The sequence below is a fragment of the Lepisma saccharinum genome, chromosome 1 (genome assembly GCF_977018435.1).
Source record: "Lepisma saccharinum chromosome 1, izLepSacc3.1, whole genome shotgun sequence".
NCBI classification, from domain to species: domain Eukaryota; kingdom Metazoa; phylum Arthropoda; class Insecta; order Zygentoma; family Lepismatidae; genus Lepisma; species Lepisma saccharinum.
In genome coordinates this window covers 212180226-212206783 of record NC_139229.1, presented here as the reverse complement: position 1 = coordinate 212206783, position 26558 = coordinate 212180226, and the positions used below count along the sequence as shown (strand labels likewise).

The 26558-nt window shown below is 36.9% G+C and overlaps 1 protein-coding gene across 3 annotated transcripts in view; it reads left to right on the top strand.

Moving 5' to 3' along the window:
- The window catches only part of cnk (connector enhancer of ksr), a 108344-nt gene that overhangs the window by 50052 nt on the left and 31734 nt on the right, over positions 1-26558 (top strand). For all 3 annotated transcript variants that reach the window (XM_083111874.1, XM_083111866.1, XM_083111857.1), the window contains exons 9-13: positions 4569-4961; positions 6321-6472; positions 7145-7244; positions 16653-16766; positions 20672-20792. In XM_083111874.1, the coding sequence (XP_082968000.1) occupies positions 4569-4961; positions 6321-6472; positions 7145-7244; positions 16653-16766; positions 20672-20792 (880 nt within the window). The remainder of the gene's footprint in view (positions 1-4568; positions 4962-6320; positions 6473-7144; positions 7245-16652; positions 16767-20671; positions 20793-26558) is intronic.

Below are 26558 nucleotides of genomic sequence, written 5' to 3'. Positions count from 1 at the left end.
CCTGACTGAATGCACCTCTCCCATTTATCAGGAAGTTTCCTGATGGCTGCAGAGAGTAGAGTTGCACCACTCACGGACAGCGGTCTGGAGTTCTTCATTAGATTGAAAGTGTCGACCACACCATACATCCTTCATTTTGTCGAACAGTGCATAATCCGAGGGGGCTAAATCCGGTGAATATGCAGGACCAGTCTTTCGAAGAAATGTTTTCTGTCTTGGTTGTAACGGTGCAACAATTCTCTGCACATGTCCACTCGCTGTTGTTTCTGCTGATCCTCAGATCGCGAGGCACCCACTGAGCACAAATTTTCCTCATTTGCAGATCCTCATGAATGATTGCATGCAGAGTTGCTCGCCCAAAACCAGTTTCACGTTGCAGTTGTTCAATTGTTACACGTCAATCTCCCATAATCAAGTTGGAAACACTTTGAATTGCTGCTGGGGTACACATTGACCTTGGGCGACCACTGCTGACACCTTTGTCCACACTTTCGTTTCCCCTTTTCAAATTTTGAACCCACTGAAACAATGTACTCCCTGAAGGTGCTGACCCACCACAAACGGCTACAAGTCGGCGATAAATTTCGAATGCCGAAACACCCTCTTTAAACAGGAACCACGTTGTCCACCTCTGACCACGAGAATCACCTTCCATTTCGTAGCTTGTCCACGTATTCACTCACACCTGTTCACGTTATGAGTCAGCAATTCTCTGGTAGTGGCCCTAGCAGATCCATCTTGTGGTGGAATGTAGAACTATGTCCGACTGTTAAGCAAAACAAAGTTCGCTTGGCAGATGTTATTTGCAACAATGCAGTGTTGCCAGTCCAATTCATTTCCGAATGACCCAAGTATATATACTCAATGTCCATAAATTGTATGTAGTCTGTATCTATGGTTCATTTCGCGTATAACAGTACTTGATATATCAGTCTAGGGCAATTAGCCTCCAATATACAGTCGTTTCAAGTTAACTCTGCAATCCGAGGCTTAAGTCAGTGGCGCACAGACATGTCATTTTGGGGGTGCAAGTCGTGTTCTATTGCTCATATGATAATAGTACAATTATTTTCTTGTTCCTAACATGCCTGCTATCATTTCCATGTGTATTTTGACAATGTCCTGTACTTTGTTGTCCAGGGAGGGTGGGGCAATTTTCTTCATAAATATTGGAATTTTCCAGTTCCTCCCCTCCCCCCTCCATATGCATAAATTGTATATAGTCCGAATCTGTGGTTCATTCCGTGTGTAACGATATATCATTCGTCTGTCTAGGCCAATTAGCCTCCGATCTACAGTCATCTAAATGAAACTCTGCATTTTGCTAAAAATTGGCCCGGTCCCGGGGGCTTACATGGCAAAATGGACTCTGTAATCAAAAGGTTAATCAGCTTCGTGCCCGAACCAAGTTGCAGAAAGAAAGGGGGAAGGATTATTGTAACGGATACAAGAGCAATATTTCTTATTTAAGAAAAATGCTGCTACATGAAATTATTGCATAGCCATGCACAGCAGTTGCAGATTAATGAGCTCTTGTGAGGGGAGATTGGTGACCTTTTTTTTTTCACTTCCTAAACCAATATCGGATAACCGGGGTTGGCAAATTTATCTTACATTTTTCCCGGCAAACAAGAAGAAAGGAAAGTTTTCGAAGCAAGGGCCCCTCCCGGTTTCTCTCTCTCGTATACTTGGAAAGATTATGTAAAAGCATCATTAATGAAGTGTGAATAGTGATTGAGCCATTTTCTCAATTGTCCACATATGTTTTTGTGGAGGAGGGAGAACAAAGACTCATCAGTCACACTTTTAGAATGGGTTAAAACTAGTGTTGGGCTAGGTATATATCATCCAGACAATGTATTGCGATATTGAAAAAATATCATCCAGGCAATATCAACTAGATGATATATCGTCACAATTTTTTTGGTGATATGTATCGTGTCGGCGATATATCATCACAATATTTTGGTGATATATATCGTGATGGTGATATATCGTCACAATATTTTAGCGATATATATTGTGTCAGCAATATATCGTGGAGATGATATCACTGATTTCATGAAACTGAAAAAATATCATATTGTATCGTTTGTGATGATATATCGTGATATCAAATTTCCAATATAACCACCCTAAAACCCTAGAGATAGCAGCTTTTATAGTGACTATCAGTTTGGTGATCGTGCGCTTGTTGCCGATCATAAGGCAGAAGTTCAAGGTTCCATGGTGAATGAATGAGGCTGCTGCAAAAGCAAGAAAGATGGGAAGGAAAGGTCACCTGGAAGAGGCTTCTGGCATTTTTTGTCAGAAAACATATAAAGTGGTAAATGAGAGTTACAGTAAACATAAGATCGAGATAAACGTCGTAATGTTCATCATGTTTTTTGTAGAGAATTGGCTGAAAGGATTAAGAGGGTAAACTTGTTTGCATCCCTTCCACCCCTTGGCACCTTCACTGTCTATTTCTCGTGAATTTACATTAACGATATAGAACGGATTAGTGCAATTTAACATGCTTTGGTGTGTATGCAGTACATCTTTTCTTTCTTTCTGTGCTTAATTTTACCTGGAAATAAATACGTTAAATAGTATTGATTAATCTAACTACTTACGTGAATGAGTATGGAGTATGCTCTGTGCCTAGAAACATCCATAAACCTGATGAAGGAGGCAGTCTGACCTCCGAAACGTTGCCCTAATAAGACTCCATACTCACTCACGTAAGTAGTTAAATTAATCAATACTATTTAACATATTAATTTCCTTTAATAGTGAGTAACATGCACAAACTTACTATATGTGATCTAAATTTTACCATTTTTATTATCATTCAATAATACATTTTTCTCAGTTATATGTTTTTGTCCCTTCCGTCCCTCATATAATGTATAACTGAGATTTTACTGTATTTCGATCCCCACTGGACAAATAAAAACAACATTTATTCATCTGAAGACAAAAGAAGGTATCCACTCTTGAAGCATAGTGTTAGAATAAGTAAAATTAAGACACTAGACGATGTGTAATATCCAATTAACGTTGCATATTGATTCCTTTCAGTGTTCAAATGCAAGAGGAAGAGAAGTGTGAGGGTTAGAATGCTGCAATGAACGTTTTTCATTCGAGCAGCAAAATAGTTCGCACGGCAACGATAGTTCTTCCGCTCGAGCGAAAGACGACTGAACTCTTGAACTCTATTAGTACATGTATTTCCGTAATTTTGTCAATGGTAGTGGGCGCTCAAATATGGATCATGAAGTAAAGACTAAATCAAATTGAAAAATAAGTGAACTTAGTCATGATCTCCCATGTTAAAATGAAGCTTTGTGTATCATACCGAGATACGTGAAAATGAAATTGTATTCTGATGAACCCAATATTATTTTTTCTTGAAGAAAACTGGTGCTTTGTGTGATATATGACCCCACCTTTCACGGATGCCAATGTACTGCATGTGTTGTATTAGATTGCCGCTAGCCTTCCTCTTCATTCTTCAGCTTCGTAACTGATAGTTTAACATAGCAACCAATGGTATAAGCAAGTTTGCAATTTCTGCAAGTGACTATTGCATTACTATCCCATTACTTCGAGTCCAACCATGGTTGATCTAGGAGTGAATGTGTTAAGATTGAGCTGTAGTAGCTATAAGAAAAAAAAAAGATAAAAGTTAAATTTATATGTCAGAAGAGAACGAAATATTTTAGCTTCATATGTGATCATTAGAGGCACATATTTTTGGTAAATAGAAAAGCAAAATTTCGTTATAAAAACTGAATCAGTTTCGGGTTCAAAAGCGGTAAATAAAATAAAATATCGGTGTTATAGCGGTGAAAAATTGGATCAAAAGTGGTATATAAAAAGACATTTTGGTTTTAAAATTGTGAATATAATCCTAAATTTGATTTAAAAACTACACCTATTCCAGAGAATTAACATTTCACTTCTAATAGCCCATTTATGTTGTTATCCAAGTATTAAGTTTATTTCTGTGTAAAGGAGTCAATTTTTGTTTCTCCAATATTAACAGCAGAATTAATCAATTTTCCGGGAATTGCATAACTCTCAGGATAATTCAGACCTCAGAAGGTGCCTCGTCAGTGTATATACCCTAAATTTCGTGTTTGAGTTAATTTCTCTTTTTGCAGTTCATTTCACATTATTTCGTGACAAAACATGGTCACAAAATGCATCTCACACCTTTCAAAAACATGAAAAATTAACACTACAATGTGTTTTTTCAAATTTCGTTTTTTCGTCAAAAACGAAATATGCATGCCCCTAGTGATCATTAAGGCCCAACACACAGACAGTTTTTGCATAATATTTCTTCATCGTGCATGATACATTTGAAAATTTGTGAATAATATTGAGTTCTCATGTTGAAATCAATATTTACCACTAGATGTATCTTCAAGAACAGAAATATTAGGATTTGCGTGATGTCATTCATTTTCTTGCATTAAAAATAAGTATTTTTTTCTCTAGAGTTGGGCTTTTTATTCTTGTGTTTGTAATAATAATAATAATAATAATGCTTACTGGTATCTCTATTTCCACTTTACCAGGTGCTGTGAGCAAACAAACCAAGCACATTTCTCAGCAGAAAACAACAGATAATCTACATCATACTATTGAAGTAAAGTCGGTGCATGAAGTTGCAAAAAATACCTCAGGTGAACCAGTGAACTCAAATAGTGATAAAAAGCAACAGTTAAGTGCCAAGCCAGCCTTTGCCCCTCCACCAAGGATACTGGTAGAAAGCTGTGAGGGACCAGATGAAACATCTGCAGAAGGAGTATATGGTCAGAATTACGCATCGGCTGTTACTGTTTGCGAGCAACCAAAGACTGAAAAAAGTGGATATAAATCTTTTGTTGCACGCTCAATGAGTCGCAACAAAGGCAATACCACGTCATCTAGTCCAAAGTTATTGAAGAGGAAGAATCCACTCCTTGCAAGTAAGTTTTGTTGTCCATTAACACAGGTAAAACAGCGCCAGCGAAAATGCAGGGGAAGCCAGGCCGGCTCGGTAGCTCAGTGGTAGAGCAATGGCATGGTATGTCAGAGACCCGGGTTCGAGTCCTGGTCAAGCCTGCATTTTTCACTGAAAATCTACAAAGTTTTGTTGTGTTTGTTGAAATTTACCAATCCAATATATCTATAATTAATCTTATGATTAGTGCAATATTGTGTCATTTTGTTATAATGTTTATGGATATAAGCATATAATTTCCATTTTCTATTTTTTTTAAAAAGTAAATGTCTTAAATAGGCAGCTTCTTTTGCATTGCAAAAGCTTGATTTATCAGTCATCTTCATTCACATACATTCATTGAGGAAGTCAGTGCACTATTTAGGTTCTTCACAAGAACCATTTGAAATTTTAATATTGTTTATCAGTATTGGTAAATTTTATATTTGTCATTTATTGGTATCAGTCAAAATTTCATATTGGTCCAACCCTAATAAAAAAAAATCTGTAATAGTATGTGCATAAACATACATTAGTTCGAAACAATGTAGTGGTAACTAAGTATAATGGTTTACATATGAAATATATGTATGCATATTTTATGAGCATGATTAAATTTTAAAGGTGAGGTTTGATATATTAGTTGAAGGTGTACATGTTACTAAATAATACCCAGAACCTAGATTGAATTATTTTCTGATAAGTGTAATTTCTATAATTACATGTATGTTTTAACTCTTGTAACTAAAATGGACATCAATTCAGACACATGTAAATTTCAACCAACCCCTATGGCAGAATTGTTAGTGTAGCTTAATACAAGGCCAATTTCCCTAGGTTTGAATCTTGAATAAACGATTGATGTTTTATTGTGCAAAAACCACCTCCACTAGCATCACAGTGAATTTATCATCAGATTTGAAGGCCAACACCCACATGGACCAATTTTATTGCCTATTTTTAAGCAGGTTAATGAATATAGTAAATCCACCCTCTGCACATTGATTGCTACATGCCAGGATGTCAATCTTGTCCATCTTGGCCCTGTGAATCAAAACTGACACTGGAGCACCATAACTCCTGTAAGTACAATGGAACTTCAAGTTTTTCAGGGAACCAAGCCGAAAAAAGTAAAAATGGAGGAAAATTTCGCAACATTATGCGGGAAAACGTAAAATCTGGGAACATTAAATCGGGGTTCCACTGTAGTACCTATGGCATATTACATATTACTTTGTTATAGATTCCCGGTGCAGATACATAGTGGTTCGGTGCCCTCTTTATTGTGAGAAGATATATAAAGCCTTCTATTGCTGTAATGAACCTTATATTTTTTCTTTCACAGAGAGAAGAAAGGTGTCATGTAAAGAATTGGGCACAGGTGACTGCCAAGGTTGGCTTCTTCGTCGCAATAGAGATAATATTTCTGGAGCTCATTGGTCACGAATGTGGTTCGTTCTGAAAGGAGTCATGTTCTATGGATTCAAAGACAGAGAGGTATGTAAAAGTATGATATTCTGAGTATTGTCTTTTGCTTATTTAATAGATTTGGCATAATGGCAGTTTTAATGAAGAGTGCATGGATTTGTGGGGAAAAGAACCCTATGATCCAACTTCAGCTTTTAACAAGGGAGTGGTTAGCACATTGTGCTATGATGCCAGGGTTCCCGGGTTTGAATCCCAGCCTGGGGTATGGATGTTCGTGAGTGTCGATTCATCAATTTCATCATATCATCACTCATTCCCATCTTCACAAATTAGCCAAAAGTGGCACAAAAAGCGCAGTAAAAAGAAAGCAAATCAAATTGTCTGGTGTTTGCAAACATGGATGGATTCCGAAAGTCAAAACAAAGTTGTCAGGATTGCTATCAGGTCCAATTAGTGTTTCATCAGGCATATGTGTTGTCACTATTGCTGATTTCCCATGGCGATTGTCTTTCTGCTTCTCATGTTGGTCTTTCTATCCATAATTTGTTGTCTTTTCTTGCCCTAAGTATACATATTTTTTGCATTGCTATAATGAAGTTCTAATGCATTTCTTGCTCTGTGTAATATAAATTTACTCAAATTATAATTCACAATGTCCTGTATGTTATAAATATCTGTTTTTTGGATATCTTTTTCCATTTTTTAGAGTAAAAATAAAGAAATGTTTGTGTTAATTTTCAGGCTCCAAAAGCTGATTGCTTCATATCTTTACCTGGGTTTACTGTTTCATTTGCCACAGAAGTCAAATCTAGGAAATGTGCTTTCAAAATATACCACACAGGTGAGCTTCATAGTTCATAAATCAAATGAGATACTTCATGCTGAGAAAAGCAGGAACATTTAATGCATTTTTTTAAAAAAAATCACAGCATGGTAATACAGCACACTCTTTTTAAATCAAACTCCAAGGGGCACGAAAAATGTCCGATGCATTATTAAAGAAAAAAAAAATATGAAAACTACTCTACTACGGTATAAACAAAAATAATGAGCATGCAACGGACTTTACCATAAAAATTACCATATTTTGTGCATAGTCCTGTACTGCAAGTAGAAAACAATTCCTCTCACAATAGTAATTAAGCAACCAGTAATAGGAAAACTCGTTTAAGTAAGTACACCATTCATACTATGAAAATGAGAGACGTAATAGATAATTAAGGTACTCACGTTTTCAGCAAAGCTGTTTTACACCAACGAGGATGGTGGCAGTGGCTACCGAAATTAATAGAAAATAATGTAAAACAGCTTTGTGGAAAACGTGAGTACCTTAATTAAGTACACCATGTTAACCCTCTGTTGGTATACATGCTCCAGAGTAACGCGGTTGGTATAGGGTGAGTATGGTGCTCGCACATGAATTTTATTGTTTTTTGTCATTTTGTCGAATATCTTTTTACGTTAGTTATTCTGTTATTGATTTTAAATGTTTCCCCTTTTTCATTGGTGACTATTTCAGCGTAAAATGGCCATCTGTGCATTATCTGGAATTTGCTCAATAAATAAATAAATAAATAACCTTCTTCATTTCTCACCATACATTTCTGACAATACGTTAAAAATTCATAACAATAAATTAGCAACCTACAAGACAACAATAGGTATAACTTAGACAACAGAGTAAAATGATGCCAGATGTCAGTCAGTTCCTCCATTCATATTGGGGGTTAGGCGTAGAGCTGACAAGTCTGCACTGTAAAAAAATGTCAAGAAACAGCAATATAAGGCCATGGATGTTCCCAAGGTAAAATATTCCGGAGGTAAAACAGTCCCCCGTTCGGATCTCCGGGTGGGGACTACTTTGGGAGGTCCCTGGACTAAGGATAAGATCTACATTAGGAATAAGGATATTAAATTAGGCACCTGGAATGTTCTGAGCCTTTACCGGCCTGGGGCATTTCAGTGTACAGTTAATGAGATAGTTAAGTACAGGGAGGTTATTTCAGTCGTTCACCGCCAGCGTGTCGGCCGTTCGGCGGACTCTTCATGCAACAGGTCCCGGCAAATTGCGTTCAGGAAGTCCGTAACAGAAACCGCTTGTTTTGTAATGTTTCCACTTTTCACAATTACAGTTACAATTACAATTGAAATAAGCACGTACCTTGTCGCAAGGATGCTGGAAAAGGTGTCCTCCCAAATACAAATATTTCTGGCACCTTATTTCTGACAGAAAATCTTAGATTAGACATCGCTACTTTATCGTCAGTTGTCAGAAAGGGAAGACAGCATCCCGGCGCATAAAGCAAACCGAAAGCGTAAAATGATATTTAAAAGTAATAATAATGATGATCACTAACCTCCTGTGTTATAAGAGATGTTGAAAATGACCTCCTTCAACAGCAATACAACACGTTTCTTAGGTTCAAGAGATCCTGTCTCTCGTAATTGCCTGACCACTTTTCTGCAAGAATTCGTTTTCACGTAATTATCGTACATAAAAACTCTCTGTTCAAGACTATATTTGTTTAACGACATAAGTAATGAATGAATAACAATTAACACACAATAAAGCACTGGCCATGAGTAGCACATTACAATAACACAGTATAAGCAACACGCGTACTGTTGAACGCAAACAGAATTGAACATGAACGAACACTGACGTCTGGTAGCCGACAGTGTTGCTAACCATTTTTCAGGAATGTCCCTACAGACGTAGTCAAAATGTCCCTACAACTGACCAAATGTCCCTACGCCAAGTAAAGTGACTAAAAAAACAACACCTCATTAGCATGCAAAACAGAAGATAAAATATACACATTTACTTACCAAATCTTTCTGCTCGGTGCTTCCACAATTAATGAAGGAGCGAATTTACAATACATGACCCCTCCCCGATTTTTGTAATATTTTGCATACTCACTAATTGAGGCCTCCTAATCACGAATTTCAAGTTAAGATTTGGGGGTCACGTGTAGAAATTGCAAAATAAGTGAAATTGAGTGGTCCGCGATCGGCATGATTGCTCATTATTTACCGGAAGATTTTGTGTTTCCAATACTTAAAAAACGAAATATACATTCCTGATATTACTACGACCCCAAATTTTAACTATGTTTGCCTAACCTAACCTAACCGTACCTGAATGGTTCGTGGGGCTATCCGTCATTGGTTTGTTGGGCTACCCGTGCATGTTTTTTTCGAGCCCAAATTTTAACTACCGGTATGTTTGCCTTGCCTAACCTAACCTTACCGAGAATGGTCAGTGGGGCTATTCCTGAATGGTTTTGCGGTAATTGTGATTACGAACCGATAAAAAATATTATTTTCGTAGCACTTTAACAGCAAACGTTCATCATCGAAGACGCCATTTTCGTATCCTGCAATTTTATGATTGATGTACTGTTGCCAAATTTACCTATAATCAAATCAGTTCTTCTACATCGTGATTGTCGCTGTCACATGTAAGCACGTTCTTTGGGCAATATACTGAAATCCATAAATTTATTAATTAGCCCACAGCCATCCGCCTGCACACTCCACCTAAAAATCTGTACAACATTAACAACTCTTTTACTGTTCTCTTCCGCCATTCTTACACGATCCATGCTCTCCAAGTATGAAATCAACAGTGTGGCAACGCTGTAGACAGCGTAACTAATTGTAATTTGTTCATATCAACAAATATGGCTACCATACTTGTATACAGAGAATCATTACGAGAATTGAAAAGCTTATTTTACAACTTCTACACGTTAATGAACATTTTTTCCCCCTCACCACAACATGTTAACTTGAGATAAGTCATCACGAATAATTATTTCGTGAGTATAAGACGTAGCATAGAAATTACAGACTGGTCCGGTATTGTAAATTCTTGCCTTAATGAATAATAGGGGTGTGCGGGACAGAATGTTTTGGGTCGGGACGGGATCGGGACGGTAATTTTTTTAAATCCCGACATTCGGGACTGAAAAATTTGCAATTTCCCGACCAAGTCGGAAAATTTTCTGGACGGGAAATGTTCGAAATTTCCCGAAGCACTGGAAATCTCGAATTTTACAAGTCATTTTCACTTTAAGTGATTGTTTTTGCATTTCTAGAATAAAAACTTACAACTTTCGATAAGTTCCAGAAACTTACAAGGCCGAAAACGTCGAGAATTAACGACTTTTTAAAGTAAAGAATCCAGCACACCCCTAATGAATAATGTTGAGTCGTTTACTGTTGATTATGTTATTTGAAGTCATACATGCTGCTGCTGTGAAGAGATGGATGTTGGTTGGTCATGCTGTATTTCCTGCAGTCTTTAACAATTTTGGTCCCATTTTATTTCCCTTTTTTTGTTTTTGTATCACTTAACATTGAAAATATTCTTTCCGTTTCCGCGTTAGAATGCGGCAATGTTAGCACTATTTTCGCGAGAGTGGAAATGTTTTCAAAAAGGAACTTGCCTTGAAAGTTTTTGGTAACCGATAACGTGTTCCAAAATTCTGATGGAGATTTGTTAGTTAGTTCTTTTTTCTCCTCCTCGCTAAAGTATCCAGATAAACTAATTCATAAAATGTAATTTACCAAGATTGAAAAAAGTACCTACGTTTTCCCTCATTTGGCAAAATCTGTCCCTATGTTCCTACGCGGGCGAAATTTAGTGAAAAGTCCCTATGCGGAGGGACATGTCCCTACGGTTGGCATCACTGCCGACACGTGCAGTATGAAGCGCCCTCTCGCGGCTGACAACTCACCCAACCCCCGATAAGCTGCAGGCGCTGTCGCGACAACTGAGGATAAAGCAGCGATGACTAATCTAAGATTAGATGTCAGAAATAAGGTGCCAGAAATATTTGTAATTGCGAGGACACCTTTTTCTGCAATCCTTGCGACAAGTTAAGTGCTTATTTCAATTGTAATTGTAACTGTAATTGTGAAAAGTGGAAACATTAGAAAACAAGCGGTTTCTGTTACGGACTTCCTGTAATGCAATTTGCCGGGACCTGTTGCATGAAGAGTCCGCCGAACGGCCGACACGCTGGCGGTGAACGACTGAAATAACCTCCCTGTATATATTAGATGTAGTAGCTGTCCAGGAAGTTAGGTGGCCAGGAGAAGGTAATTGTAAAACTAAAAATTATACTTTTTTCTATGGTGGTACTGAAAATCATAATTTTGGAACAGGCTTTTTCATAAATAATAGAATTATCTCGGCTCTTAAAACAGTAGAATTTATTAATGATAGGATATCATATGCAGTTTTACAGGGTAGGTGGTGTAAAATTATTATAATAAACATACATGCACCAACGGAAGATAAAGATGATAATACTAAAGATGATTTTTATACAGAGTTAGAACAGGTCTTTGATAAATTTTCTCAGTATGATATGAAAATTCTGTTAGGTGACTGTAATGCACAGATTGGCAAAGAAGAGACATTTAAACCCACGATTGGTAAAGAAAGTCTTCATGAATTAAGTAATGATAATGGTATAAGATTGATTACTTTTGCAACCTCAAAGAATTTAATTGTGAAAAGTACCACTTTTAAACATAAAGATATCCATAAATATACCTGGTCTTCTCCAGATGGTAAAACTCATAATCAGATAGATCATATTCTCATTGATAAGAGAAGGCATACTAGTATAATAGTACACATAGAGGTGCTGACTGTGCCAGTGACCATTATTTAGTAATTGCTAAATTAAGAGAAAGACTCGCAGTGATAAATCATAAGCAACAAAATCTAAAAGTTATAAAATTTGATACAGGAAAGTTTACTGATGAAAGAATTAAGAAAGATTACCAAATTAAACTGTCAAATAGATTTGATGTTTTGCAGGATTTAAATAAAGGTTAAAAAAAAGAAAAAGGTAAAGTGATCCCCTGTGCATAGCACCATGCCATGAAGGCGTATAGGGGGTGTGGGGGTAACGCCCCACACTTTCTTGAGTGGGGTGATGTGATCAGCATCACGCCCCTGACCACCTTTACCCCCAGGTACCCATGTTATTCGACGCTGGGTGAGCACCGGGGCCGCTTCCATCGTTAGAAAAGTTCCCGGATTTGAACCGGCCGGGGATCGAACCCGGGCCCTTTAGCATGGTAGTCAGACGCGTTACCGACATGATTTAAATGATGATGAAAATATAAATGACACGGACGTAAATAAGAATTGGGAGCACATACGTAATGCAATAGAATCAGCAGCTAAAGAAAGTATAGGATACCATAAACCGAGAAAAAGTAAGCCATGGTTTGATAATGAATGTCATAATCTAATAGAAATAAGAAATCAGGCTAGACTTAGGTGGTTAAATAACAATGATGATACAAATCTAAACAATTATAATAGAATAAAGCGAGAAGTTAACCGCATGTTTAGAAGTAAAAAAAGAGATTACTTGAAAAGCAAAATTAACGAAATTGAAACAAACAGCAAAAATAAAAATATCAGAGATTTATATAAAGGTGTAAATGAGTTTAGAAAGGGGTGGCAACCTAAAGTAAACTTGATAAAAGATAAAGACGGTGATTTTCTAGCTGACCCAAGCGATATTCTAAATAGATGGAAGAACTACTTTAATGACCTTTTAAATGTCCATGTAGGAGATAAATCAGAAGTAAATGAAGTACACACAGCAGAACCTTTAGTTCCAGAACCTAACTTGACTGAAGTTAAAGATGCTATTAAAAGGCTAAAGAATAACAAAGCACCTGGCATTGATTTAATACTAGCTGAGTTAATTAAGTATGGTGGAAATTCATTAATATGTCAAATTCATAAATTAATTTGTTTAATATGGAATAAAGAAGAAATCCCTCAACAGTGGAAAGAATCCATAATTGTTCCTGTGTTTAAAAAAGGTGATAAAATGAACTGCAATAATTACCGTGGAATTTCTCTACTCTCAACAACATATAAAATATTATCTAACATTATTTTAACAAGACTAACCCCATATGCTAATGAAATTATACGTGATTATCAATGTGGATTTAAACGTAACAGATCAACTACAGATCAAATTTTTCACATCAGACAGACACTTGAAAAAAAGTGGGAATATAATCAAAATGTCCATCAGCTATTCATTGATTTCAAAAAAGCATATGATTCGGTCAAAAGAGATAAATTATATAATATATTAGTAGAGTTTGGAATACCTAAGAAGCTTGTTATGATAAAAATATGCACCAGTGAAACAGAAAGTAAAATTCGTGTGGGTATTAATATGTCTGACAAATTTACAATTCATGATGGGTTAAAACAAGGAGATTCATTATCTCCATTGCTCTTTAATTTTGCCTTACAATAGGTTGTTAGGAAGGTAAAAGAAACTGAAGAAGGACTAAAATTAAATGGTGTGACTCAGCTGTTAGCATATGCAGATGATGTAGACTTACTGGGGGATGATGTGAATACAATTAAGAATAATGCTAAAATATTTTTCAAAACTGCTAAAGAGATAGGTTTGGAAGTTAACAAGAGAAAACTAAATATATGCTTACAGGCCGAAACCAAGTGTTAGGTAATAATCAAAATCTAATTATTGATAACAACTCGTTTGAACCAGTTTACAAATTCAAATACTTAGGAGTAATATTAACAAATGAAAATTATATTAAAGAGGAAATAAAAAGTAGGCTTAATTCAGGAAATGCATGTTACTTCTCTCTTCATAAACTTTTGTCTTCTCGTTTAATATCTAAGAAACTAAAAGTTAAAATATACAAAACAGTAATTTTGCCTGTAGTATTAATTGGATGTGAAACTTGGTCCCGTACATTGAAAGAGGAACATAAATTGAGAGTATTTGAAAATAAGATCCTTAGGAAAATCTTGGGACCTAAAAGGGATGAGGAGACAGGTGAGTGGAGAAGGTTACATAATTTAGAACTACATAATTTGTATTCATGTCCAGATATTATTAGAATAATTAAGTCAAGAAGACTTAGGTGGGCAGGCCATGTGGCACGAATGGGAGAGGAAAGAGGAGTTTACAGGATTCTTGTTGGGAAACCTGATGGTAAGAGACCTGTAGGAAGACCAAGATGAAGATGGAGGGACAACGTTGAGATGGACCTAAGGGAAATCGGTAGGGATGGAAAAGAGTATATAGATCTTGCTCAAGATAGGGAAAGATGGAAGGCCTGTGTTGCTGCAGCCATGAACCTTCGGGTTTAAGAAGTCTAGAGAGTTAGTTAGTTAGTTTTTACGTTAATCATATTGAAGATAGTTTATAAATATGTATTGCCTAATATATATATACGTATATCACTTATAAGTTATTTTTTTCTTATTTATTCTATAATAACAAAATTATATTCTTGTATTGCAGTGTTACTGAGTGATTACCTATTATGATACCATGCTCGGAAATGCTGTTCTTCATTCATGACGAATATCATAGTCCAAAGTTCACTTAGCCAGAAATAGTAGCTGTAATTAGTGATTTGAGTCAAATTTAGTGTGCACAGAAATTAAATATGTTTTCAGAAAATGGTTACGTGGTTGGTATACGTGTGAGCGCGGCACTCACAAAACACTAACTGTCATCAAAATGACATGTCTGGGCAGACTGAGAGTAATGGCACAACCTATAACTGGTATCATCTGGCCATAAACATTCCAAATTACAGCTACACAAGACCAGAAAGTAATATCATTAGTTAGTCCTGAGAATCTTACAATTATATCCCAGGGTGAGCACCGTGCTCACACGTATACCAACGGACGGTTAACATACAAAATCACATACACGTTTAACAACATTAGCTACCTGTTCTTACTTGAAGAAGTTCGTGATTTTTGTTTCCTTTGTTTGTTCACTTTTACACAGGTAACAAAAACTCACATTACATTTAGTGTATGAAACAAGTCATTAGTAACGTTTCCTTTAGATTCAATAAATCTTCTGAAACCATTCTAAAAGCTTCAAAAGAGGTTAGTACAGACTCTTGTGTTACTTCATTGCCAATCTCATCTTCACCTTCATCATTATCATCAGATAGATCGTGTCTTTGTGGCATGGTATGTTGCTCTCGTGTGATTGTTTGAACAACTTATAAACACACTCATCAGTGTCTTGGAAATTCATTGCCTCGTGTACATTTCCTGTTTCCTCCACCTTGTAGACTCCAGATCTCCATAATTTTCCCTTTGTTTTTTATATAGGTTGATAATGTGTTCAGCAGAATCCCATACTCTGTCAGTCACTTTTCTTCCTCACACCTCTTTCGACTTCTGTTAGAACTTCTACTCTTTTCTCTAATGTTAAGCTAGTGTACGCACCGTGCTTTGACATTATGAAAAACATACTCTGACTAAGCACACTGAGGGCAGGTAAGAAGACTTCCACAAATCATTGACTAGTTGGGGATGTTGCAGTTTAAGGATGAACAACCGCACACAAAAGGGGTGGGAAATCACGTTATTGAGGAGAGAGTGGAGGCCTCATATCAGCAAACAGAAACTCTCTCTTCTCTTCGTCTGTCTTTGGATAGCTGCCTTTGAATTATCCAAATAATAGGTTCCCAAATTCGAATTACATATGAATTTTTAACATTGCTTTTAATAGAGATTTCAAGGGGAATAAATGTCTGTTTGAATTAAAAAGAGTACTGTACTTAAAATGCATTTATTTAATTCATCTCCTGCCCTTTGTGCTGTTTCCATTTATTATGTGATGACAATGTAAGCAAGAAGCCAGTGAAATATTGGCATTTTTTAAAGGATTTTTGAGCTTTTTTTGTATTTGTTACATGCCTCCTCAAGTGAAGAATATCCTAGAAAAATAATCGTATTAGCATATGTAAGGAAGTACAGTTGAATATTTCTTTAAATATTCAGCCAATTACCAGACAGATTATAATATTGTATCTAAAGATATCTGTTTGGCGGTTACGCAGAGATAGGTAATTAACTCTGATAAACTTACTTTTCATTTTTCCGTGTAAATTTTTCTAGCAATCGATTTCGCAACTTGTCTGGTGGCTCGCCAGGCATGTACTGCATGTACACACCCGAGGAAGCCACCAGACAGGTGGTGAAATCGATCGCAAGAAAAATTTACGTGGAAAGATGAAAAGTAAGTTTATAATATTTTATTTATTCTTTAGTCGGCTGTTTTAGAATAGGCATCTAGAGCATGTGCATCCCATGTGGCGGCCTCTGAGAGAGAGAGAGAGATATATATATATAGATCGATATATATTTGAAATACATTTTCCTATTATTCCATTCTTCCAGGTACAGTATTCTACTTCGCTGCTGAATCAGAGGAGGAGCTAGCTGCATGGATGAACTCCCTTGCTCAGGCTACTGTTGGGTTTGATACTTATACTCATGGAGATAGTAGTGAAGGTATTTAGCCTGAATAATATTACAAAATTCTTGGTACCATATTTATGCATACATAACTTGCATTCTGGGGTTGATAGGGAAAAGTGACAAAAAATTATATATCTCATGTAACACACAGCACAATTCGAGAAAATAATCTTTCTTAGTTGGAGGTCATAAAGCTGTTGCTTTGTCGATCAAGAGCAAAACATATCATGCCTATGCAATGAGTCACTAAACCATGCATGTTCGGCAAGATGGAAAAGAGTGCGAGTTATACTGCTGTTTCAAAGGGCAAGTTCTGTAGTACACACAGGAAAATGGCTTGAAAAGTCGATGTTGTCGAGGCAAGTGTTAGAGAATGGCAGAAGCAAGAAAAAAAGTGTTGCAAATATCCAGAAGTGGAGTGGCAGCTATGAAATTAAGTTATTCATTTCCAACACTCAGAAAATTATTTTTTCCATTATTTATGTTGCAGCAAAGACCAATGATATAGCACCTGTGTGTTTTCCGAGGTGCACTCTTGATCCCTGCCAGAATGACGCCATTTCACTTTTATCCTTTTTTAAAAAAAATATTAATGATAACAAAATCCAACCTGGTTGATAGAAGCACCTGATGATAAACATTTTACACTATGGACACAATTTTTAACAAAATTCTTTACGATGCTTTCCTCTGAACATTGAAAAACCCATGGATGTAGTTTGTATTTACACCTGTTATATTCCATGACCAGGAGTCACTAGCATCTATTTGCGACAAGTTTCTAATGAAGAAATGACTTTTAAGGAAGTTATTTTCCATTATTTCTCGAGCAAAAACACGAATGATTTGACACTTCACTTGCTGATGCATTCTGATTCAAGATGAAAAATCATAAGAAATAGACATTTCACTTCTATATGTGTTTTTTTTAAATTATGAATGCTAAAGAAATACAACCTTGCTGCCTAACCTAACTAACATGCACAAGATTCTAAAAAGAACGTAGATACACCTGATAAATGTTTTACACCTCGGAATCAATTTTTATGAAGTTCTTCATAATATTTTTCCTGTGAATCTTGACAAGCTCATGGGCATAATTTGTATTTATGCATGTTGACATATATGTGTGTTATACACAGTAACATATTGAAAGCATGGGTGGTTTTATTTAGATTTATTTTGTGTGTAACATGCACCATAGTTTATTGGGTCAACATTATTGGGGGAGGAAAGTATGTGTTATACATGCGTAAATAAGGTATGGTATAGTAATCAATTAATTGTTTTTGTAGTATAATGTTAGGTATCCATTTAGTAGATATACCCGTGAGTGACTCCTTTTCCCTGCTTTAATCTTGTTTGTTCAATTTAGAAGTTTGAAAGTAAAATTTAAATTTATAATAAATTGATATTTTGTGTTTGAGTTTGTGTGTGTGTGTGGTGAGAAGTTGAGGCTGAATTTGAAATCACACAACTTCCAGTGACATGCTCCCCAGCTTCTCAATAAAGAGGAAATGAGACATAAAGTACTTGTGCGCATTGAAGAAAGTTGATTATTTACCTTTCTCTCAAGTTATGGAAATTTCTGCTGCTCATTTACAATAGCATATATCATCAAAACTTTCATACAGCAGTTCAATATTGGCATATATTTTCAACATATCTAAAATTCTCTCCAGGACTTTACATTGGCAAATGGTCCTGACCATATGGAATGTGAAAATACCATAAATGTATGGTCAAGACCATATGGTTGGCAACACTTCCACTTGTCTTCAGAGCCAAAATTTCTCGGAACACCATAGAATTGTGGTAAAAGGAACACCATGATTACAAACTTTGTTCAGATGCAGATTTTTTTTCCATTCAACAATGATACGATTTCTACTTCTTTCATGTATCATTCCAACATTTTCAAAATAAACAATGCTTTTTCTTTTAATTGTAAGTATATAAAAAAGATTTGCTGAATAATACATATAAATAAGTTTTGCAACGTCCTTCGGTTTGACACCAGTTACAAAGTTAGTCTGCTGCTCCTTGTGTCGGAAACATGAGACTCTTTGTAACTCATCAGAGCTTGCTGGGTAACAAATAGTGCAACACTAATATCTGAAATTAGGCACTGTAATATGTTCACACACATTTTTGTATTATATAAGTTTACAAACCACATACACATAGATAATCCACATTGTATCTAAAGATATCCGTTTGGCGGTTATGCAGAGATAGGTAATTAATCGCGCTCAATTTTACCACTCGTCTGATGACTTCGTCAGGCGTGTACTTTCTTGCTGTGGGTGGCATGGTTCCTTCTTCTGCTTGTGCTCGTGGCGGTGCTAGTTGACACATCCCTTTGACTTTTTGTCATTCTCGTGTGGGTGTAGTGCTTCCTTCTTTTAACCAGGCATTGGGGTTTTGGTGTTGTATGCGACGGTTCCAGATCTCGTCGTCTGCTTTCGTGGAGTGGAGCAGCACTTGTGCTTCGGGTCCGTGATTGGTTTCTCGTCGCAGAGGAGGAGCAGGTTGGGTGGGTGTGCATATTCCTGATAGCGGGAAGCCAGGTTTTATAGAGGGCCCCGGGATTAATGTTGAGGTTGGCGGGCGTGGTCACTATTCCATTGGTTTCTTTTGAAAACCAATCCAACCTCCTCCTCCCCTGCGACAAGAAACCAAGCACAGATCCCAAGCGTTTGCAAAAAAGCCTGCCTGATCACACGAAACTGCGACACAAAAAGTCCAAAAACAACTTTTATTGTTATACTGTGCTACAAGGTGAATCAACAGAACTATTACAAGATCTCACGCCAGAGGACATAGCTGAATTGAAATATTGTCCAGTGACAAGTTGTAGTGGGGAGCACACCTTTTCTTCATACAAGGATATACTACCTGATAAACAGAAAAATTTCACTCTAAGCAATTTAGAGAGATATGTTGTAGTGCACTGTAATTTACATACATTCAAAACTACTTAACGATTTTCGTTATATTGTATTTAACAACTGGAAATATTAAATTCAATTTAATACAAGGTTTTGCAACCTTACTTGACATGGAAGCTGTTGTTACTTCATACTTACCTTCAATGGTCACTATGTGTGTGTGTAGTACTTTAAAAAATAAATGTATTTCGAGGAATTTTTGTGTGCCTATGTTTTTCCTTTAGTGCATATTTTACTTGTTTTTAGTGCATATTGATCCGCACTCTAGTTATGACCATTTTCGGCTCTAATTTATTTACGAAGTTCCGTGAAATACAAATCAAGATGCGACATGAAACAAAAAGTGTCGAAGTTCACAAAATAACACCGACATTCTGTTATCAAAACAAAAGAAACATTAATTTACCTTCTTTCATAATACAACATTGGAATGTTATTTTGCTCATGAAAGTTCAACATTTCATTACAGGTGACAATGACTGCGTAAAGTAGTTTTACATCATCAGAAGTGCAAAGCTGTACAGTGCAAACGGTGTCAGTGATATGTATTTAGCCTCTTTCTTTTCCGTTCGTTCATTTCTCCATTCCTGCAACTCTGGCTAACTCGCTCCAATGTAATGCGTAAACACGTTGTTGTCATGCAGAAAATACGGAAATTTGTTTTCTTCTGTTAATGTTATGTTTTTGTAGCTAAAACGCAAATGTTACAGTAGGACTCATCAGGTGAGTCCTAATTTATGATATAATTTATGACTCACCTGATGAAGACTGTTACAGTTCAAATATTGTGTACAAACAAATGAAAGAGAGTGTATTATTTAAACCCAGTTATGTTGACACAAGACTTAAACCATGCTTTAATCAGAGACCATGTAGGAATGAATCAGTCTGAATTAGCAGCACAACTCTAGTTCTACCCTGAAGATTGTGTATTTTATTTGGGTAAATCCAAACTGATTTAACTAAATCACCACTCTTTTGTTATAGCTATATGCTTCAGTGAAACAGATGATGAATCAAGTGAAGGTGTTTCCAACCCATCAACAATGAATGGAAAGGGAAGTTCTTCAAGAACTTTGAAGACAAATGAACATGTAGAACACAAAGGGTTTGTATCATTTACATTTCAAGATAACTAATACTTTAACACTTCATGACTAACATAGAGGAGTATGGCGCTTTCTAATTCAGTTCATAACACACTTTGCTAATGCCAGCATGTTATTTTTTTTTTATGTGCAGATGATTGCGTGATGCTTGTGTGCACAGAAGTAGTGTTCAAACAATGAAGTATGTTCCTTTAAGAAGCTCTGTAAGTAAAACTCATATAGTGATGGTTTCATGGGACACACACACACACACACATACCAGTGCATGCAATACAGAATAGACAATAGTTAACTTTTAATGGTGAAATGTTCCAATAGCAACATTCCTGATGGTGAAAAGAAAGAAGATAAGTGTGATACAGAGGATGAAAAATCCAAGTGATGAGTAAAAGTCCTGATAAGTATTGTCATTCTAATGTAATATTCGTATTTATATGTTATACGGTTGTTCAAATGTTGACCAAAATCTGTGCTTTTTTATGTAATCACTTGCTCTCCCCTACTTCACTTTACTTGTTGGTTTTTACCATTAATGTTTCGTTCTGAGTGATGCCAAGCAAGTTTTTAACCCATTCTAAATGTAGTAAGAATTTTAAAGGTGACCGAAATTTTAGAGAACTGAAAACAAACTTCATATTATTGTAAAATTGTTGTGAATGTCATCTGATCAACATTTGCTGTTCTACTTCTAAATGTAATAATATCTTTGAGCTCTTTTTTATTACTAAAGTATATCTTTGTTTATTACTAATGTCAATTGCTGACATTCTACATATAAATGAGATAATAATAATAAGCACTTGGAATGAGTTTCTTCAATAGTTAACTAAATGCGACTCCTACTGGAACCATGAAGAGCCAAGGAGATTTGATTTACTGAGTGTTGAAATAACATTTTTCAGGTTATGAATTGGCAAAAAGAGAATATTCATTAAAATGCATTAACACTCATTAAAGGTAACAACAGTTTTGCAGCTTAAAAATTGCTGTTACTTTTTCTTGATGGTACAAATTTGTAAATAATTTTCATTATTTTTTCTCCAATTGTTCCACATCTAATGCAAATATTTATTGAAACAAGATAGTTTAGTAAGAATTTTGTGGAAACATTTGATGTAAATATTCAGTTTACATACACTGTACAGTTCCTGAGAATGCAAACTTGATATTTGAAAATACGACTGTTGGGGAGTAAGTCATGGCAACTCAGTAATAATTCGACAATCGAAGGATATATTAAAAATTTGTTATATACAACTGAAAGAGTATGCATTATGGATATTTTGTTGCCATGACTTACTCCCCAACCCTCGTATGTTCAATCTTGAGCAGCCTGTTTTTAGAACTAACATAACTCTCATCTTCAGAGAATATTATCACGGGGTCAAATAACGAACAGTCTGCTACCAACCATCTGAACATGGATATATATTTTATTTTTCGAAAATGGGAATTTTTGAAAAACAGCTGTGCTTGTCACCAATTATATCAGCTTCTAAGTGAGATACAGACCTTGGGATAGATACATATCATATCAGCATGTTTCCTGAATGCAAGTGTATCTAATGCTTTTCTCTTATGGAATTTAAGGTATACATAAAAATGGGAATTTTCCCATGTACTTCTTGGTAATTTGTGAAGTGCTCTGAATAGAAATAACCATGGTATAAAATGAATTATTTAGAACATTCATACAAACACACACTCATCCCCATCTTCACAAATTAGCCAAGAGGCACAAAACGCGAAGTAAATTAAACTAAATCAATCAATCATACACACACACACACACCATTTTTTACTGGGTTTTAGCATAGTTTTGTACTTCATTACTTCATTTCATTATTTATTTGAAGGTGGTTATCGTTCCAGTAACATCAGTATTGCTCCCTGTACCTATTTAATATGATATTTAGAAAGAACCATGTATTTTGTATGTGAATAAGATATCTGTTAATTATATCAAGTAGAGTCATGTTGGATGAAGTGATTTTTATTCCCACACAAATTGTGAGAATTAGACCTGTACCATGCCAATTCAAAACATGAGATATTTGAACTGTTCTTACTGTATGATTGAGGGATCGGGAACACTGGATATATCAAATGTGAAACAGTAATTTTTTCTTGTAAGTGTAGGTCTTACCTTCTACATTATCAAAGTTTGCATAAACATATGTGGCCATTGAATTTTGACCACTCACCTAGTAGTGTGTTCGACCACCTTTTGCTTTTATAACAGCAGATATCCTATGTTTCATGGATTCCACAAGATGTCTGGAGTACTCCACTAGTACTACGTCAGATTAAAAACTATAGATACTAGAGTTTGGACTCCAATTAAAAATTATCCAATATACCTACATTAGAAAGAGGTATATCAAAATTTAGTTTATTGAATTCTGCATTATTGTATGCTAACGAAATTTGTTTGCACTGTGGTGCATGTGTTGGCTGGGATAAGTCTTTGCATCCTCCACTTCCCTGTGGTATCAACCTTCTGCTGCCTCATACAGTTCTGCCACTGGGACATCAATTGACCGTATTCACGCCACTCTTGGAACACTTTCACTACCATATCTCTGCACCACACATCAGTTAGCAGCGCCCTCTCACCAAACAAGTTGCCAAGAAATGACTTACACTGCGTGCAGCACTGGTCATAATTCAATGGACACATGGTGTATATATATATATATTTTGTTTTCTAGAATATTTCTTCTAATTTTCGTAATGTTTGTGGGGAAATATTGTGTAATCACCATTTGCATAATTTATTTTGTCTTCCTAATATAGTCTTCCATGTCTGCCCCTCCCCCATCCCAAAAATTGTAGTAAAAGTGGTGAATGTGTGTTCACGGTATGCATGATGATGTGTTGCCGGGTACACAGAAACGTGTGTGTGAGCTATACTACTATATTAAAAAAATATAATTACTATGTGTCTGTTGTTTATTCTTCTGATCTTTTTCTATGTAAAAACTGATTCATATATACATGTTTTAACTGCATCATTTATATTTTCACTTTCTTCCAATATCTTTTGTGGTGAGTGTCATAATCTTTCATGAAGTATAAACTCTCACTGGTAATTATTCTCTGTACTATAATCTGAGAGATGATTAAGAAATTTGGCAGCATGTAATGCAAAATCGTGTTACGTTTACAATCATAATATGGGAAAATGGACAAAAACTTAAAAAGATTTATTTATTTGATGGTGTTATAATTCCAGTAAATCTGTTTGTGAGCATTGGTGAACATGCAACTCTCAAAAGATATGCGGCATTAGCATTTGTTATTGGTTCTCCTTTGTGTCTAGTTGATTTTAGTTTGCGTACATCCACTATACAACATTGGATCTGCAGGAAAATATTTCAATGAAACTTGTTAACGTATCTAAATTTTGAAAATTTTAAAACCACTTTTTTTAGAAAGCCATATCACCTTTCCATTTTTATGACAAAATAATATTTACAGGGATACCCTACAAATTTACCAGAATTTGCAATTGTCATTAGCCTTGGAATCAACGCAACCCTAGTGTCTACCTATCCAAATTATTGTTTTAACATAATGTATATATATATATATATATATATATATATATATATATATATATATATATATATATATATATATATATATATAAGAATAGGATCAGAAAAGGTGCCAGAAGGGCGGATAAACACTAATGAAGAAGGAGACAGTAAACACTTACCACACGAAGAGAAATTATTCTATATTTCGCGATCTATGTCGCATTGTCAAGTTGAAGAAGAAAGATCGGCGTTACTAAGCGAAGAGGCACAGAATACTGACCGTAGCGTCTCTACGGTCAGTGTTGCCAGAAACAGTTGATAGATGACGAGAAGTACTTTCACCAGTGTTTACTGTAAGGTGGGTGGGTAATTTTGGGGAGGAGAGGAAAGGGTTACTGGTTGGCTAGGTTGAGTCCGGGGGGTATAGTGGCGTGCGTGCCTGTTATGTAGGCCCTTTCCCAGCGCCTGCGGAAAGATGTGTCAGAGCGGGGGGGTAAAAGATGGATGATGGCAACACGGAAGCAGTTGTTGAAGGTGGTGTTATGGCTGTTGGTGTGGATGGCAACAGTGAAATCGGAGTTTTGGGTGGAGGAACGGTGATTATTAATCCTTAGGTTCAAGGGGGTGGAGGTTTCGCCTATGTAGAAGTTGCCGCAGATTTGGCAAATGAGGGTGTAAATTAAGTTGGATGAGTGGCAGGTGCCCTTAGGGTGAAGGGTGAACTCGCCTGCCGCTGTGGGGATCAGGAGGGTGGGGGAGGTGATGAGTATGGGGCAGGTCTTGCATCTGGGTTTGTTGCACCTGTGAGCTGGGGGAGTGGTGTGGATGGTGTGGGAGTGTTTCGGACCAAGATGTTTTGGAGGTTGGGGGGGCGACGGAAGATGACCCTGGGTTTATCCCGAAAGATGTCCCTGGTATCAGGATCACTGTGCAGGATGGGGAGGGAGTGGAGGGTATGTCTGATTTTCGTGATATGGGGGTGGTATTGGGTGATCAGGGTTGGAGGGTTGGTTTTAGGTTGTTTGGTGCGGTTGTGGGAGTTGGCTCTGGTGATTTGTTTGTTGATGAGGGTGGAGGGATAGCCACGGTTGGTTAGGGCTTGGTGCAGGCGTAGGTTGTAGTTTTGGCGGGATGAGGGGGATGAGTTGAGGCGCTGGCCTCTGAGGGCAAGGGAGAATGGGATGGCTTTTTTGGTGTGGTAGGGGTGTGAGCTGGAGTAGTGGAGATACTGGAGGTGGTTGGTCGGTTTAATATGTATGGAAGTTTCCAAGTGGTCTCCCACATGTGGATGTCCACAATCAAGGAAGGTCACTTGGTCTTTTGAGTGGAACCAGGTGAATTTGAGGGTGGTGAAGTCGTTAAGTTGGTTTAGGAATGTAGTGAGGGAGGGTTCGCCATGTGTCCAGAGGAGAAAAATGTCATCTATGAATCTGAGCCAGAGGAGTGGTTTCGGTTGCTGGGAGTCAAGGAATTTCTGTTCCAGCCTGCCCATGAACAGGTTGGCATAAGAGGGGGCCATGCGGGTACCCATGGCTGTGCCACGTATCTGCAGGTAATGTTGATCACCGAAGCAGAAGTTGTTGCAGGTAAGTACAAGGTTGGCTAGTTGTATCAGGAAGTGAGTGCTGGGATTGTGGGGTTTAGGTCGGCAGTTAAGGAATGATTCTGTGGCACGGAGGCCATCGCCCCCTAGCGAGAACTTTTGCTGCCGAACTAACCCTAACCATGTACAAATCACAGCTCCACCGGACTCGAGAACTCTCGATTTCCATCCAGTCCCTCACCAAAATCCTCCTACTGACCCCAGGCAACAACAACAACCAAATCAACACACTCTGGAACCTTTCCCAATCCATAGCCCACAACCTCAACCAGAAACACCTGCAAAAACTTTCCATTCTCTGCCGACAAGCCCTGAATGCAGGATGCACCCTCCCCCTCCCCCTCCCACCACAACACCACCACAAAACTGCATGTCCCTTGCTTCCAGATCCACCCTTACCTCTACCCACTCCACCCCAACCTACCATCTCTAACCATGCCCCCCCCTCCCACCACACCACAGAAGAGCACCAGTCCTCGGACAAAAGATGCCCCCAGCACACTGACACTCCTCACCCCCCTCCACCCACTGACTGCACCTCTGTCTTGAACCTTTCCAACCACAACCTCACAACCACCGAAATTGACGTTCTTTCCAAAGGTCTTACCTTCTCCCCAGCC